Here is an 18,799-nt window from a genome sequence, read left to right as displayed (position 1 = left end):
ATTCTTGTTTTTCCTGTTCTTGTTCTTCTGTTATCGCTTTTAGTTGAAAACGCATATTATAATGATCATAGACCATCTTCTCCAAGCGACGATAAGAAAGACCATTGTGTACTTTTGTATGAATAAGGGAGCAAGTTGACCAATTTTTTTCGCAACCACTTGAAGACGTTGTCTGTGAGAGAATTTGTACCAATTTTTTTTTAATTTAGGACTAATCCTCCATATTGTAGCCACCACTCAGTTATAAGATAAATAAGAATAAAATTAAAATAATATATATATTTGTTGACAATAATTAGTAATAAGTTTTTCTATATTTACCTACATCCATTTTATATATGCATGATACTGCAAAAGAATCGCTAAAAGAACCATATGCCTCTCGAAATGATCGACTTTCATTAATAGCCTCAACAGCTAATTCTCTATTTTTTTTTTGAGTCTTGGTATTACATTCCTGAGGGCTACTAATAGATCTTCATTTGTGGCAAGATTATAACAGTATTAATATGCCGAATTGAGATAATAACCTAAAATAATTAAGCATATATAATTATTAATAGCAATATTAAAAATTTTGTATCATAAAATATACACACCTGCCAAATGAATATGTTTTCCATTTGGTTGTCCCATCTTGTAGTGATTATATCAATATAATATTGATACTTGGTTGGTGATTGTAGACGTCTCTTAATTTCTTCTTTTGCTTCATGAATTAGATGATAGACGTTGTCCATTTGTGACTTCTTGTTCATATCGACTTTACATAAAACGACGTACAAGGGTTCTACTGCTATAAGAATATCTGAAATATAGTCTCAAAATCTAGCAAATATAATAATTTTTTTACCTCCCTTCCTTCAGTAGAACTAGACTATCGAGAGGTTTCCCAATCTTCAGAAATGAACATGGCCTTCGATCCGACTTTTTTCTGAAACAATGATTTTAATAGGAGAAAGTGAGTTACAAACCTAGTTGCTCATGGTCGTAGAATCTCCCCATTAATAAATTTCCTCATTAATTCATGCACCCAATGATGATTATAAAGGAATTTGTTAATGATTGACCTTTTTTCACTACCTTCTTTACTATATCGAGTTTACCGATATCTGTCATCATCAAATCAATACAGTGTGTTGCGCATGGTGTCCAAAATAATGTTTGATATTTTTGCTCCAATAACTCTCCCGCCCTCTTGAAGTTGGCACCATTGTCTGTAATTACCTGCACTATATGTTCTGCACCTATTTCTTGAACTACATTATCCATCAAATGATATATATAAGATGCATCATGATAATCTGCAGTTGCGTCAACAGATTTATGAAAAAACACCTTTTTATTACAGTATAGCAGAAAATTAATAATACTCATTCGTGTAGATCCTATCCAATCATCACACATTAATGTAACCCCATATAAGCCCCATTGTTTCTTGCATTATAGGATCCAAGTTTTGATTTCCTCTACTTGTTGACTAGCAATTTCATAAGCAGTCGGAGGTTGAATACTAGGTCCAGATTTTTTAATGTTGGACACCATGCTACGGTAGTATGTGTTATTTGTTGCATTGGGAGGAATTCGATTGAAATGAAAAAATTTAGGAATATTTGACTTATTGATTTCTTCTTCTCCCTTGTATAAGCATCATCAATCCTAGTCTGTTTGCTATCTTGGTCTGGAAATGCTAGTGGATCAATATCAACAATATCAACTACACGCCTTCGTCCTATAGAAGGAAAGAAACGACCAATACCACCTTGTGTTGAAGTAACACGAACACTTGCACTCCTCCCAATGTTGCTGCAGTAGTTGAGCCACTTCCGCTAGCACCAATTATAGCACCACTATCTTGCATCTGCCGCTCATATTCATATTGAGTTCGAGAGGCACTAAGAGCTACTAAAAATTCTTCGTCATTTGGATCTTCACCATGCCCTTCAAATTCATCAAAGACTGGTTCTTTAAAGCTTCGTCTATCAAGCATTTCACATTGTTGTTATTGTTTATACTTTAATTCTTTTTTGCCATCAAGTTCGTCTTTCATTGCACGACGAATTTCTTGAGAAACTTTTGGCCATTTAGAGACATCTGGATATCCACCAGCAAGATATTGTTTTAGACGTGTGATCTCACTGTCATGTCCAATCATATCACAATGCAAACATTGTCAATGAAATCGATTTTCTAATCGACGTGCATGTCTCCAAGATAGATCATAAGATTGTTGTTTGGGTGTCATTACCTATGCGTTATATAAATTTAAATATTCATAACTATAGATATTAATAAAATTAAAATTTTAATTAATAAATATGATAATTATATTATTAATTATCAATTTAATTAATTATCTATTAATTTATATAATATATATCTACAGAGTTAGTGTTTAAATATTTTGTATATTATATAATAACAATCACTATTTATATATTTATATATAATTTTAAAACTAAATTTATTCAAAACATGGAAAATTATATATTTTAAAAAATTAGCTAATAAATAAACAATTTAAATTATTCTATTAATAAACAGTTTAACAATTTTTCTTATAAAATTTTCTAATATATCACTAATTAAATTATTTAAGTAAATATGAAATAATTAATTCAGATATATAGAGAATAATTAATAGACAAAATTTACTATAAATTAGTTAATAAATAAAAAATTTAAATTATTTATTCAATTAATAATCAGTTTAACAATTCTCCTCTAATTTAATTATTTATGTATACATGTAATAAAATATTTAGATATTTATATAAAAAATAATTAATAGATAAATTTTACTAGATTCCTGTCATAGTTCCATAATAATTTCATAGAATTTTATTATTTTTTATTTTATTTTATTTTTATTTAATATAAAAATAATTTTAAAATTTAATTTATCTATAATAATTATATAACTTAATTATTAGTTTACTTAATTATTTATTTATAAAAATATACTAATCCATGATAATTCACTTAGGAAAAATATATTACAATTTAATCATAAAATGTGAAAAAATAGCAAAAAATGACTAAAATTATGCATAAAATAAGCGAAAATAAAAAGCAAGTGAGCTATAACATGCGTAAATAAATTTTAGCTCATAAATGATCAAATTGCTAATATTTGACTAATTTAAGTTAATTTACTTAAGAGAATATTAAGGAATTAATTAGAAAATTAAAGATTGATAAAGAGATGTAAACTTCGATGCATGAAAAATAGCTAAATTTAACTAATTAATTTTGTTAAACTCTAAGTCATATAAAAGGAAATTGGTGATTTATTTATATTATACTATACTTTATATAATTCTGTTTATAAATATTCTATATAATTTGTATATTAAATACTATAATTTATATTACATTGAAAAATTAAATTTATTTAAAAGATTAAAATTTATAATAATTTTTAATCATTTATAAAAATTTTAAATTATTTATAGATTTTTAAATTATTTTAAAATTTTAAACTATTTTTATTTATAAAATTAATTTAAGATATAATTTTGAATAACTTACAAATTCAAAGTTTTTAATTAAAATATTTTTATTTTTTATTTTTTAATAATAAATAATAAAAACATGAATCTATATATCATAATTATATTAGTTAATTATAATTTATATATTAATTAATTAGAAATTATATATATTTTAAATAATATATTACATATTTATGTATATAATTTTAATTTGATTTTTAATAAATTACAAATATCAATTTAAAATTTAAATATTTTTATTATTAATAAAAACAAATTTATATATTATAATTATATTAGTTAATTAACAATTTATTTAATTAATATTAATTTATATATATAATTATTGTTTATATAATAATTAATTATTAATTAGAAATTATATATATATTAAATAATATATTATATAATTATATATATAAATTTTTATAAAAAATTAATATAACACTGTTATAATAGTTATAACAATTATAAGTTATAATATATAAATAAATTTTTTTATTTCAATATAACAGTTTTAATTAAAACTGTTATATTGAAGTTTTTAATAAAACCCTATTCATTTCTGTGAATCGCGATTTCGTCGATTCTTCTGTCGTCCACCATCACCTCCTCTGCTCGCGATCTCGCTCGCAATTCAAGTCGCAAAACTCTTCAGTTTCTTTACTTAAATTGAAAATTTACTATGGTACCTGTCGAAGAAATGTGATTGTTGCGTCGCCGCCGCTACTAAGCCAGTTGCCCTCACTGGCACTGACCTAATCTCCCTCGCTAATGCTTCCAGGTAAGTCTTCATCGTTTATATGTGGTGTTTTTTCCTTCTATCATGCACTGTGCCGCAACTGGACGCACGCGATGATGATCCGAACTTCTTTATCGCGCACGTGCTGTACTGGTTGCGTGCCAGTGCCGGTCCCCCATCGGAACGGTAAAAAATGTGAGTTTCGGGCGGAACGGCTCGATATTTTAAACTAAGCTATAAAGTCTCTTTCGTTAAAGGCGGAGAAGCCTCTTACACTAGTTGAACGCTCAGAATATGCTAGGAAATGAATATAAGAGTTATTGAATATTTCCTATCTCCAGAGGTCAGACCCTGGAAAATATTATCCACAACTTGAAGGCGCCTTCCATCGGATAGATTTTATCCGCCGAGAATAAAACTTTATCCTTAGATAATGGCTAGTGAAGGCGCCTTCCATAGGCTAGAAGGCGCCTTCCATGAAGCATTGAAGGCGGGTCTTCTTTGAGTGGATGATGCTCCAGTTATCCGGAATTGAGCTCACCCGAATCCAACTCCGACCTTCTTCTCGAGCAGGCTTCCTTCCCGGCTTCTCGTCCCTCAAATGTTGCACACGTCCTTCTCGTCCACCGGTGTACTCTTTCACAGCACCTCGTCCCTCGAATGCACCGAGCCAATCGGCTCCTTTTCTGTGTCATCCTTCTCACTAGCTACTTCTTCCGCTCGACTTCTTGTGTTTCTAAGCTCCTACACACTTAGACACAAAGATCAAATACACAGGACCTAACATAACTTAGTTGACCACATCAAAACTACAACGGGGTACTTACAGATGTGACTTATTCTCACTTCACTTCCGTATCATTTTTGGTGTTTTATTCATATTCTTCCCCTATTGCTATATGTGAAAAGTGGAATCACCATCTCCCTTTGTAGGCATGCAACTGAGAGGTTGTGGATGTATCATGAGGTTGTCTTCTGAATATTTTAGCAAGAGACAAGAAATTACCGAATGAATTTTTTCATTAACTCATTCCCTTGAAGTGTTGACATTATTTAACTTCTATTTCATTAATCACAAGCTGTTTTACAAACTATTTTTCTACCAAACCCACACCACGGAATGGAAGATAGTTGAATGATATTTTTTTGTAAAGATCTTCTACTATTTCTCCTTTTCTTTATTTATCACAGATTGTGCACTAAACACCAACTCAGACACAATATTATGCATCTCAGACAGCAGCACTTCCAGTATTTTCCCTCACCAGATGCCTTGCTAAGGAACTTCCAAGCAAACACCTCAGTTCACGAGAAACACTATCAGACTATCATTGTTCTAAACATTTCTCACTTGACAAGCAGCATACTAAAGACAGAGAACTTCCTCTTGTCATGTATTGTGTAACAACAGATGTTAATACTAGAAGATCGGGTTTTCTAAAAAACTATCTAATTTGAATCAAACTCAAATAAAAGTAGAATTTGATCCCTATTGGCTTGAATCTCATCCAGCCGATAGACATGCAATTCCCATCTCAAACAGAGACTGCTCAAGTGATCTTATCCAGGTAAAAATTGGTCTAAAAATCATCTCTACATTTTCTAATAGAGTTGTTCCTAATTGCCCAGAATCTTGTTCAGTCCATAAACAAGTGCAACCTCACCTCAAAATGAGACTACTACAACTCATCTTATCCACTTGAAAATTGGTCTAAAAGTTATTTGTTCTACTTTCTAATAGAGTTGTAAGTTGCATGGCTTTGGGATAGAATTTTATTGTGTAATTAAGGATGGTCCGCTTACAGTATGAAAGGTAACATGGGCTTCCTGCAATGCTATCAGTGGGATGCTAGAGACTAAAGAGATCAATCTAGAAAAAAAAAATGTCATTTCCTAAGTTCCTATTTTGTAAGTCAAGAAATAATTCATAAGGCCTAATACCCCAAAAATTTGGCATTCTCACAATGCCATTGACTCCGTAAACATGACCGCAATACAATACGATAATCAGTAAATGAACAAAGCATGACTTAAAATTTTGACTCGTGCCGGAGTTTCAACTCCAAACCAGAACAATATGATTTTGGTATAGTTTCGTGCTATGTCGATATTTTTTAAAATTTTAAATATAAATATATATTAATTTTATTTATATTTAATTATTAAATATGCTCACTATTAATGTAATATTTTGAGATGTTGAGTTCATATTTCAATATTTTCTTGTAAGATAATGTCTATTAATTTTTTAAAAAAATATTTTAAAAATATGTAATTCTAAAATTTCAAAACTTAATTTAAAATTATAAAATTATTTGCAAGCTCAAAAATAATTATAAAATTATTTTTTAAATGTATTTATAAATTTTAATTTTTTAAAAATTTATTTAAATGTTTAAGAATTATATTTAAGAAAAAATTTAGATTATTTTAAATTTACATTCAATTTTAAATATATATTAAAAATTTTAAATTATTTTATAAAATATTTTATTAATTTTAAAAATTATTTTAAAATTTTAAAATAATTTTTAATATTTTATAACTATTACCAATAATATATTATATTTATAACTGATCCTGTCCGAAAATCGTAAAGATGGCAAGATGGGGATGTGGCTATCGTGTTGACTGGATGTAAACTCCACTCCGCTCTGCAACATAAAAAACGTCAGTGCCGAACTAGTGAAGGGGTCTTCGGCGTTGGTCCTCCGATGCTTAAGTCAGTCACCAGAAAGAGGAAAAATGTGGAGTAACAGTAGATACAGGTGTGAATCGTAAATAACGCGTACCTCCACTGGTATACGTTATATAATGCCCTGGTGGGCGACATGCGCATTTTTCGAGGCGTGGGCACGTTATCCCATTGGTCGCGAACACGTTCTCCAATTGGTCATAGACACGTTCTCCAATTGGTCATAGACACGTTCTCCAATTGGTCATGGGCACGTTCTCCGATTTGTCGTCGTACAATCCGCCTGTTGACCATGTCCCATGTTGGCAACACTATCTCCCAAAAGGATATCTCGAGATAGGTCAGCGATCCCACTGATCGGGCAAGCGAGATAGCCACTCGGCCTAGTACTCCTCCGCTTGGCCAAGTACTTCTCCGCTCGAATGGACTCGGCTACTCTTCCATACGGCAACGAGTCTCTATAGTATATTCTCGCCCGACCAGAATAACGCACCGGTCATCTCAACGCTCCTCTGATCCATGACGAACTTCTGATGATCTTGGCTGCACAGGCGCTTTGCTTGGCCCATCCCTTTGTCGGTCAAGCAAAACATGTCCGATCGGCCCATGATATAGAGCTCCGCTCGGATACCATTTGATGGGCTCGTTGGCCCTCTGACGTTGACCTCCTTGACTTTGACCTCCACGTCCTCCTTTGACCCACACTTAATGGGTTCCTTTTATCACTGCATCACAAGTCTTCCCCTCAAGTCTAGTCAAAAGAGGTTGCAAGTCCGACTGACTGGACAAATAGTGCCTTGGGTAACCTCCGCCGATCGGACACTCTCTGTGCTCTGGATGTTGGTCGACTGATATCTCCTAATCATCATTCGGATGTAATGAGCTGCGAAATTTAGTCGATGATTCGGTGATTTAACTCGCCGACCGGCCATTCCTTTTTTGTCTCGATCTTTCGATCGGATCACATTACTTCGCCGCACTGCTTCATATGTTGGCCTGGGTGTGTAGCTGGCGCTCGATCATACCTCATAAGCTTGGTGTTGGATCGGCCGGTCGACTATACCATAGTCGGATATCCGTACCGATTGGGATGGTTGACGCCAACACTTAGCGAATTTTTCCATTTCTCTGGACTTTCTTGTCTGGGCGCCCAACAATAAGAGTTGACGTCCTTTCAATTTCTAGAAGACCATGCAAATTTCATAAACATTACTTCGCATCGCCGTCATCTTCATTCCTTGTGTTTTCGTCTTCGAGCAGTCTCTGCGACGTTTCTTCTCCTCTTCTTCTCCGGCGACCATCTTCAGTAAGCTTCTTCTCCTTTTCCTTCATTGAATCTGTTCGTTGCTTCTTCTCGAATTCTTTGTATTCGATGGCCAACTTCCTGCAACCTCCTATGCCCGTCCCCGGGCTCTGGTACACTTCCACCGAGTCTAGGTTTAACGGGGAGGAGATAGACTAGCTTAAATCCATATACCATTGTCATTCCCTCTGCCTATGACCGGTCGCACGAACCGCCAGTCAACTTTTTGACTTTCTTTAAGGACCAATTTTGTACAAGCCTTCGGTTTCCCATTCATCCCTATTATTTCCGCCTGCTGTAAATATTTCCACATCTCCCCATATCAATTAGTGTCGAACTCCTTTAGGATGTTGTACGGGGTAGTAGTTCTCTTCCGCCTGCACGGCATCCCTTTGACGCCTCGGATCTTCCATTACTTCTATTATCCTAAGTTATCCGAGCCTGACACCTTTTTATTCCAAGCCCGCGTGGGCTCAGTCTTTTTTGACAAAATATCGACCTCCAATAAACATTGGAAGGAATACTATTTTTTTTTTTCGTTTTCCCGAGCGGCCCGACTTCACCGGCTGGCAGATGAAAGTGATGCAGTCTCCGTCGCTCGGGAGTTACCAAAGTTGATCGGACTATCTCCAAGCGACGTCCAATTTGACCGGTCAGAAGTATCATATCCACAAGCTATTGTTGGAGGGCGTCCTGTACGTGTTCGACCTGAGCCCAATCCGAACACGCCTGCCGTCGAGCCTAGGTATGCTCTTTCTTCTCATCTTTGAATCTAATTGATTTTTCTTCCTTTTTTGCAGCCCACATCATGCTGAGGGCACGTTTGGCTAGCAAAAGCAGGCTTGTGGACGCAGAAATCAACGCCGCGGGAGTGGCCGAGTTGGAGAGTCGCGGTCTATAGCCGGTCACCCACTCTGACGACCCGCTCAGCAAGGCGGAAGAGAAACATGCACCGGCCAACGAGGGTAGAGGGAGTCAAACAGCGACTAGCGAAGCCACAACTGCTACAGCAGACCTTTCTCCCGAACGGCCTTCCATGCTGTCGATCGTCGTGGCCTCAAAGTCAACTACCTCCGATGAGCCTCTGATACGGCGCAAGAGGCACCACAGGGAAGCTTCCTCCGGCTCCGTCACTTCTGCCCTGCAAACCCCTGTCCGAGCCAACTCCGAACGGGGTGAAACATCAACGCATGCTCTTCCCGAGCAAGGAGCTACAGCGCTCTATACTTCACTATCCTCCGACCGGACACCTTCCCTATCCAGGCTGCCGTCAGGGACTATCTGTGCGTCGCCGATCGCCTTCATGCCACCGCAATCCTTGTCGGCCGCACAAGTATCTATCATCTGGCCGTCCCCAATGTCCAAGTCTACGGGGAGAGCGACTTCTGAGCCTTTCGGTTCGAGCGACCAGAGGCAAATAACGGTCATCATCCATTTGCCCACTGATGAATGGTGCAACCCGGACAATGTCGCGTCCCGTACCCCCAAGCATCATATTCGGATTCAAGGGTCGCTAGCACAAATATGGGTCGATGCCCGGGCCTGCGCGACGGTCATCTCACTGAAGGAGCTCGCGAACAGCCATACCCAGATGGCCACTGGGTACGTATGTTGCCTTTATATTTACTTGCTTTCATTCGTTCGGCACTTACAATATTATTGTTGTTGTAGTATTGGATTGAGAGTCTGGCCATGTGTCAAAGGCTGACCTTTCTGGAGCATGAAATCCAACAGCTGCACGCTCCGAGCAGCCAATCAGAGGCCGCTCAAGCACGCACGGAGCAGCTAACTGCTGAGGCAGCCCAATTGAAGGCCGATCTGAATAAGAGCTCCGAGCTGCTACAAGCGGAGAAGGCCAAGAGTGCTGAGCAGGCTTCGCAACTGGCGAGGCTTAACAAGCAGGTCAACTCCTTTGAAGCGAAGATCAATTTCGTCAACGCCCGAAAGCTCCGAGCCATCAAGGACCTGGATATCAAGAATAAGGAGGCCAGGTCTTAGCTCAGAATCTTAAGAAGGCTAAGGTCGCGCTGACGATCGAGCGAGAGAGTCGATCGGCAGAGCTGCAGTGAAAGTCCAGCTCACCGCCAAGGATGCTGACTTGGAATCATTGAAGGCCGAGTTGGAGGCATCCTAATCGGCCCTCCAAATTTATCAAGACACAAGCCTAGTCAGTTTGAAGTCCTCAAGCAAGATTATCTCCGCTCGGACGCCTTCAACGATCAGTTCACAAACCGAGCGCTTTGCCTCTTCAATTTCGAAATTGATAGGACTCTTGATCAGCTGAAGGACGACGGCTATCTACCGTCCGCACTAACCAACAAGGTGATCAACCGGGAGAAGCTTACCGAGTCGCTGTCGGATGACGTGCTAGATTACCTAGAGTGACCCCCATCTTTGCTCCGCAGACCTTCTTTTGTAATGTCTCTCGATGTTTTGTAAAAAACTTCTAAGTGACAATGCATGATCGCTCGTTCGATGCATCTTTCTTCTGTTAATTTTTACTAGCATTCCTTCATGCCTCGCTGTTCGGTTCCGATGAAGTTTTGTACTACTTAGGGGGTGTTTGGTTGATGGGTTTGGGAATGAGGGAATGGAATGATAATAAAAGATAGTGTTTGGATTGTGGGTTTGGGAATGATAATTTGGGAATGATTTCTAGATTTATGGAAATCAACAAAACTCATATAACTAGGTGGGTTTCATTTCCATTCTCATTCTCATTCCACCTTACTATCAAACTCATACCCATAGTCATTCCCATCATTTAACCAAACGCTATCTTAGCGTTTCTTGAAATTTTAAGTATAGCTCACTGCTTTCCTGATCATCAGTGTAACTAGTCTCAGAGACGTCCGGATGCTCATTCCAGCTATATCATAGCGATGCTCCTCTGCTTTAGTCACTACTCATCCTTTTAACTTATTTAGGGTTGACTCAGTTTTAGAGCCGCCGCTCGACTATTATTCGTCGTAGACTCGAGTTTATAGCCGTTGTTCGGTTGTTAAAAGCGTAGATAAGGTTTATAGTCGTCGCTCGACTGTTGACGTAGACTAGGGTTTATAGTCGTCGTCCGACTGTTGAAAACGTAGACGAGGGTTTATAGTCGTCACTCAACTATTGACGTAGACTAAGATTTACAGTCATCGCTCGACTGTTGACGAAGACAAGAGTTTATAGTCGCCGCTCGATTGTTGATGAAAACAAGGGTTTATAATCACCGCTCGACTGTTAACGTAGACAAGGGTTTATAACCGCCGCTCGACTGTTGACGTAGACTAGGGTTTATAGTCGCCGCTCAACTTTTAATTTGGCCGAACGACACAAGAGTCTGGAATACTTTAAATTTTTATTCATTGTCTTCCTGCATTCACAAGACACACACTTATACAAATACTTCTGGATTTAACCACGCACCTCTCACCCGACCCTATAGAGCTGGAAATGGTTCGCGCTCCAAGCCGCTCGAGCTTTCTCTTGTTTATGTCCTATAGGGCTCCGGAGTGGAGATTCTGAACGACTTTGAATGGTTCTCCCCAGGGAGCCTCTAGCTTGGTGACGTCGTCGACCGGCTTTATTCGTTTCCACACCAGGTCGCCAACCTAGAATGACCTTGGGATCACCCTTCGATTGTAGTTTTGCCTCATTCGCTGCCTATACGCCATCAGCCGAACATTGCCTTATCTCTCGCTCCTTCCACCAAGTCAAGCTTCATCAATCTCCGCTCGATGTTTCCCTCGTCGTAAAGCTGCACCAGATCGGACTCTACTCCGACCTCCAATGGAACTACCGCTTCTTCGTACACTAGGTGAAACAGAGTGACGTCGGTCGCATCTCTTGGTGTGGTGCGATTTGCCCACAAGATGCTGGGACCAGCTACCTCCAGCATGGTCAAGACGAGCCCGTAACCCTCTAAGGATCTCCCGGTTGGTGACTTCACCCTAGTCGTTGCTATGAGGGTAGGCCACTAAGATGAAAGTTTGCACAATGTCATAGCCCTCACACCACTCCTTGAGTCTCCGTTTGGCGAACTGCCTCCCGTTATCCGATACCAACCAGCGAGGGATGCCGAACCAACATAGGATATTCTGCCATATGAATTTGATGACCATATGGTCGGTTATCTTGGCTATCAGCTTGGCCTCCACCCACTTTGAAAAATAGTCTACTGCAACGAGCAGAAATCTTCGCTAGCCAATCGCTATGGGGAATGGTCCAACGATATCCATGCCCCATTAGTCGAACGAACAAGACACCGTGGATGCCTTCATCTCCTCAATCGGTCGGTACTGGATGTTGTGATATTTTTGAAATGACATCATCTTGTAGTCTGGGCCAAAAATATCTCGCCAACAGGATCTTTGGGCCAACTATCTACCGCCCAGATGACTTCCGCGGGAGCCCTGATGCACTTCTTGAAGGATGTACTCGACGTCCTCCGGTCAGACACACTTGAGCTGCGGTCTTGAGAAAGCTCTTTTATATAGCTGGTCTCCGATCAACGTGAATCGTCCGATTCTCTTTTTCAACAGGCGAGCTTCATCTTGATCGGCTGGAGTGCTACCCAATTGGAGGAATTCTATTAATGAGGTCCTCCAGTAGCTTGGAAAGGTTAGTCCATCTAAGCTATCGATGTGTGCCACTAGTGAGACCTGCTCAATCGACTGGCTTATCACGACCAACAATAATGAGCTGGCTAACTTAGCTAGCTCGTTCGTGGTCTGGTTGTCTAATCGGGGGATCTTTTGTATAATAACTTCTTGGAAGCCTGCCCTCAACTTCTCGAATGCTTCTACATATAACCTGAATCGAAAATTGCTTATTTCAAACATCCCCAATAGCTGCTGAGCGGCCAGCTGAGAATCCGAGTGAATAAAGACTTTTGCAACTCCGACGTGCTGAGCCACCTGCAAGCCGACTATTAGGGTCTCATACTCGGCTTCATTATTTGTGGCCCGATAGTTTAGCCGCACGGACAATTGCATCCTGTCCTCCCGTGACGAAATCAAGAGAATGTCAATCCTGCTACCTTGCCGAGTGGACGATCCATCTACATATATTTTCCAAGTTGCGTCCGGCTCGGTGTTCTGGACCTCAGTGATAAAATCATCTAAGGTCTGGGCCTTAATCGTCGTCCTGGGCTGATATTGTATGTCGAACTTGCTCAGCTCGGTTGTCCATTTAATCAGCCATCCGGATACTTCTAGGTTGAGAAGGACTCTTCCCAAGGCGTTGTTGGTCATCACGACAATCGGATGTGATAGAGAGTATGAACGGAGTCTCCGAGCAACGAGTACTAGTGCGAAAGCCAATTTTTCGAGATTGGTGTAGTAGAATTTTACATCTTTTAATATATGACTTAGGAAATATACAAAAGTTGTTGCTCATGGCCGTTTTGCCTTACCAACGCCGAGTCAACAACATACTCGGTGGGCATAACATTGTAGCAATAAGTTCCGTCGACAGTGATGAATCTAACCTTCTCTTGATCCTCCTGAGCAAGCGGCACTTGGTGGTAACCTTGATATGCGTCAAGCATGTCGATCAACTCGCAACCCGCCGTAGAGTCCACTAGCTGGTCTATCTTGGGCAGGGGATAGAAGTCCTTCGGGCAAGCCTTCTTCAGATCACGAAAGTCGATGCAAACTCGTCATTTGTTGCCTGACTTAGAGACCAGCACGACGTTGGCAAGCCGGAAACTGAACCTCACGGATGTGACCGGCTTCAAACAGTTTTTCTATCTCCGCCCGGATGATCTGGTTCTGCTTGCACTGAAGTCCCTCTTCCGTTGTTTCACGGGTTGAGCGTCTGGTCGAACGTGAAGCTCATGCTGAGCTACACTTTGTGAGATGCCTAGGAGCTCGTGGGCCGACTAGGCGAACACATCGAGGTTTCGCCTAAGGCAGGTGACCAGCTCCGCTTTCTTCTCCTCTTTCAAGTCAGCAGCTATGAAAGTGGTGGCCTCCGATCGGCTGGGATGAATCTGGACTTCCTCTTTTTCCTCGTAGACCAGCGCGAGAGGTTCTTCCTTGATGGCGTTCACTTCTAAACGTGGGGCCTTCTGCGCGGCTCTTGCTTCGGACTTGATTATCTCGACGTAGCATCACCAAGCGACCAGCTGATCACCTTCAACTTCGCCCACCTTGTTATCCACTAGAAATTTGATCTTCTAGCAGAATGTGGATACCACCGCTCGGAACTTATTAATGGCTGGTCGGCCCAATATACCATTGTAGGTGAACAACGTCTCCACCACAATAAAGTTCGTGGTCCTTGTCCTCTTGAGCGGCTCCTCTCCGAGCAATATGGCCAGTCGAGCCTAGCCGATCAGCAATACTTCATTGCGAGTGGGGTCGTCATTGGCTGCAATTCGCTTCAGTCAATTTGTAGTTGGTCGAACGCTTTCTTGAATATAATATTCACTGAGCTTCTGGTATCAACAAAGATTCGGTGAATAGTAAAATTAACTATTACCGCTTAGATGATCAGGGCATCGTCGTAAGGGATCTACACTCCCTCCAGGTCTCGGGAGCCAAAATTGATCTCAAGTCTCTCGGCCTTTTCCTTACTGCATCCAACAGCATGTGTTTCTAGGCGTCAGGCGTGTGACTTCCTCGCTCGATTCGAATCACTATCGGTCGGCCCCTCCGGCGATCATTCTGATCTCTCCTCGAGCGGCATTATTTCGGTTTTCCTCCTCCCGAGCCGACGTCCTAGTCCGCTCAACAAAAGCTCAAGCGGGACTTGTGTTATTTCTCCTTTAAGGTTGATGCTGACGCCGCTCGATCATCATCTCGTCGCCCCGCTGATTGGCGCCTCTTATGCCGATCGGGTGATGGTGACTGGCGTCGATACCCTCGAGAAGTCGGTTAGCTCGCAATTGGCGCCAGATTGTAGCAATCGAACGTGTTGTGGGTTGCCGACTGATGGAACGAGCAAAATATTAGTGTTCATAGCTTTCCCTTCGCCGCCTTTGGGCGACTGGCTATCACATGCTCTACAACATGCGTTCTAAGCACCTGTTGTTGCTGTGCTCCACCTGCTCGAAGCCCCTTGGGTGGCTGATGGCTACTAGGTGGTCACCGCTCAGGCGCTCCTGCGGGCTCGGCCGACACCTCCTTTCTTCTTGGGCCTCTTCTACGTTTATGTACTCTGTGGCCCTCCTAAGCAGGTGGTCGAAGTCCTTCGGCAGCCTCCGGATGAGTGAGCGGAAGAACTCTCCTTCGATGAGCCCCTGGGCGAAGGCGTTCACTAATACTTCCAAGGAGACCGATGGAATATACATGACCACCTGGTTAAAGCGCTTGATGTAGACCCTCAGTACCTCCTTTGGCCCTTATTTCAAGGAAAATAGGTTAACACTCGTCTTCTGGTAGCGGCAGTTGTTGGCGAAGTGGTGTAAGAATGCCGCTCGAAAGTCTTTGAAGCTATAAATCGAGCCGATCGACATTCGTCTGAACCAGCGCTGCGGTGACCGAAAAAGTGCAGTGAGGAAGACCCGACATTTCACCCCATCGGTGTACTGATGAAGTGTGGCCGTATTATCAAACTGGGCCACGTGGTCGTCCGGATCGGTGGTTCCGTTGTACTCACCGATCGTCAACGAGATGTAGTGCTTTGGCAGAGGGTCATCCAAGATTCCCTGAGAAAACTGTTGATTGATCCGCTCGAGTGAATCATCATTCCTTGGTGCTTTCCCTTTACGTGCATCCTGAATGGGCACGTCATCCGAGGAGGATCCTCATTCCTTATCCGCTCGGCCTAGCTCCTCTACTGGAGTGTGGAACAGTGCTCGATGGAAGGGGATCAGCGCGTGAGACGCGTCTCCGTATGTGCCGGTTGGCTTCTTACTCTGTCCCCAAACGAATACATGATCCGCTCGGTCTCCATATTCGGCTGAATGACCCACTGCTGAGGCTGCGGACTCCTGTACATGGCGATCGGATTTGCTCGGATTCAGGTGCGTTCGCACAGACGGCGCCAATTTGATCCTGTCCGAGCGCTGAGTCGATGGACACTGGGGACGTGGCACTCTCCGCTGTCTTCGACTGGTGATGTGGATCTCTGGTGAACCTGCAAAGAAGCCGAGCCGGAAGGGGTTTCCCGACGACGACCCTCCGACGCTCAAGTCAGGCAGTGGAGAAGAAGAAGAACAAGGCAACGTTACTGTGGCTACAGTGATAAGAAATCGCATACCTCCGTCGGAGTCTGGGGGTCCTTATATAGGACCCCGGGGAGGCGCGGGCACGCTTCTCGATGCGTGCACGTTTCCCCAAACATACCTCAGTGGGATTGTGTCAGAAAAGCATGTCTGACGTCATTCCGCAATCGTCCGAGCATATCCCGGATGTGATGGTGGAAACTTCCACCGTACGATACTCTGTCCGCTCCGGCCGCCGACCATGCTGTTTGTCGACGGCAGGTGTCTCGAGGATGATGTTACCAGCTGTCCCTTTTGTCCCTTTGCGCCTCTTGCCTGTTCCCGAGCCGAGCGGACCGGTCGCTCGGCGCTCATGGTCTCCGGGAATGCGCGTACCTCGGACCGGGCGGAGAAGCCCTGCTCATGTGCTCGGATTGGATTGCGCCTTATTATCCTGTGGCTCGGCTGAGCGGCCCGTCCGCTCGGCCCAAAGACTCTTTTACCTTGAGCGTCGGAAACCCGCCTTCTGGTCGGGCTGTCTTTCGTCTGGCCTGGGAGCCTCCCGGTCGGCTTCTCGGTCGGCCGAATGCTCGATCGGCCCGCCAGTCCACTCGGCATGACCTCGGTCCACTCGGCACGACCTCGGGGCTGACCCTCTTGACCCTTGACCTCCACGTGTCGTTGACCTCCCGCCAACGAGGGTCCCCCGTCCTTACCACCGGATCACCGTCCATTTTGGATGGCACGGGATTTCAAACCATGGAACGAAGAACTAACTTATACAATGGATGCTTTCTGATTGAAGAAGGAAAAGTCAATGAGCAAGCTAAAATGATACTTGAAGGGATGTATATGGTGATAACTAAATCATAGAGACTATCTGCTAATGGAAACAATCTATAGCAGCTTCTGCAAATAAACACCCTACCAATAATCAATGAACCATATAACTTGAAAGAACAGAAAAAGTACCCACTCAATCACAGAAAAAGTAACTTGGGCTTCCACAACAAAATTGTTAAAAAAAAAACGCATTCGCGTAAATCTGTTCCTGAACTAGATCAATAGTTAGTCTTGTTGAACTAAAATCACGGAGCATATTTATCTGGTGTTTGAACTAATTCAACCAATTGTGTAGCCAAATATCTATTATTCAAAAGATGTAACCATCAGAAGAAAAGGGGTCTTAAAGTGGTAATAAATAGACCAATTCCATCAGAAGAAAAGGGGGCTTGTAGTGGTAATAGATAGGACATCTTTCCATTCGTAAGGTTTACCGATTCTTGAGCCGCACCCTTGATGCCAAGAAGCTGATTGATGCTAGACCCACCCGCTCCACTACTTGACGGCGCCTCCTCAGGCGCCGCAGCTTTGACTGGTGCAAACGAACATCATAAGAGCAGACGCAAGAGGTAAAACTGACGAAATCCTACTGAATGCGAACCTTCGTCGGCGTCGGTCTCAGCCGCCTTCACGGTAAGTGTCCTCCGCTGGAAGCCCCCTATTCAGATCTCAAATCGTCAAAACAAATATGATAAAATCGGCGAGTAGCGAGAGGAAAGCTTGAAAAGATGGACTCACTTAAGTAGCAGCGATAAGAGAAGGGTGGAGGAGCTCGGACGGCCGGCGAACAGTGGCGATGAGGGCTGCGACTGGACAAGGCGAAGGAAGAAGAGGAGACAACAGTGAGGACGGAAGCCATATCTCAGCAGATCGGAGGGACGGGGCCTGGGAGTGTCCGAGGACTGAGACTCTGGAGAGCGGGGATGGAACGGGGGAAGAAGTCGAGACGCGAGGCGGATAACTCGGCCGTCGCGAGGCACTGGCATGGCCTGATGCCCCGCGGCTCAACGACTTCGTTAGCCTGCTCCTCTTCCTTTCGAATGAACAGTCCCGTTTGTCATTTAAATTAATGTAAAAATTCAAATTACATTTGAACGCGACGAGAGAAATAACAATAAGATTAAAAGATTCAAGATATTTGTTTTTAAAAAAATAAAAAAAAGGTGGAATTCCGACGTATCTAACGAGAGAAATAACACGTGGAATTTGAAGCGGCAGTCTGCAGAGTCCGCTATAGTGCACAACTGTTTGTTTGTGTGGGTGTGTGACAGCGGGTTGTTTTTCGTCTTGCGAGAAAGATCGCTGACGTATGGAACGGGAGTTTCTTTGGGAAAATCAAAAGAGCGTACTAAATTTCAAAAAACATTTTTTATTTTTTAAAAAAATAAAAGGATTCATATTATATATATGAAGACTGCTCGAGGAACAAGAGACGCAGGCACGTAGCTAACAAGAAGAACGATACACGGTGCGTCCGAGGGACGAAGACTGTGGATGAGTACGCTAGCGACGAGAAGGAAACACGCGATAATTCCGAGGGATGAGAAGCCGGAGCGAAAGCCCACTCGAGAAAATCAGAAGTTGG

The 18,799-nt window shown here is 41.9% G+C and overlaps 1 protein-coding gene across 1 annotated transcript in view; it reads right to left on the bottom strand.

Annotated features, from left to right (window-relative positions):
• The window catches only part of LOC121980436 (chlorophyll synthase, chloroplastic-like), a 43,193-nt gene extending 24,919 nt beyond the window's left edge, over positions 1–18,274 (bottom strand). The window contains exons 1-3 of the mRNA XM_042532469.1: positions 17,953–18,274; positions 17,816–17,872; positions 17,649–17,746 (exon numbers count right to left, since the gene is read on the bottom strand). Coding sequence (XP_042388403.1) covers positions 17,649–17,746; positions 17,816–17,872; positions 17,953–18,073 — 276 coding nt within the window. The 5' untranslated portion in view covers positions 18,074–18,274. The remainder of the gene's footprint in view (positions 1–17,648; positions 17,747–17,815; positions 17,873–17,952) is intronic.
• Positions 18,275–18,799: the final 525 nt, after the last annotated feature.

This window comes from Zingiber officinale, chromosome 5A, assembly GCF_018446385.1.
Source record: "Zingiber officinale cultivar Zhangliang chromosome 5A, Zo_v1.1, whole genome shotgun sequence".
Taxonomy (NCBI): Eukaryota; Viridiplantae; Streptophyta; class Magnoliopsida; order Zingiberales; family Zingiberaceae; genus Zingiber; species Zingiber officinale.
This window is presented reverse-complemented; position numbering and strand designations above follow the sequence as displayed.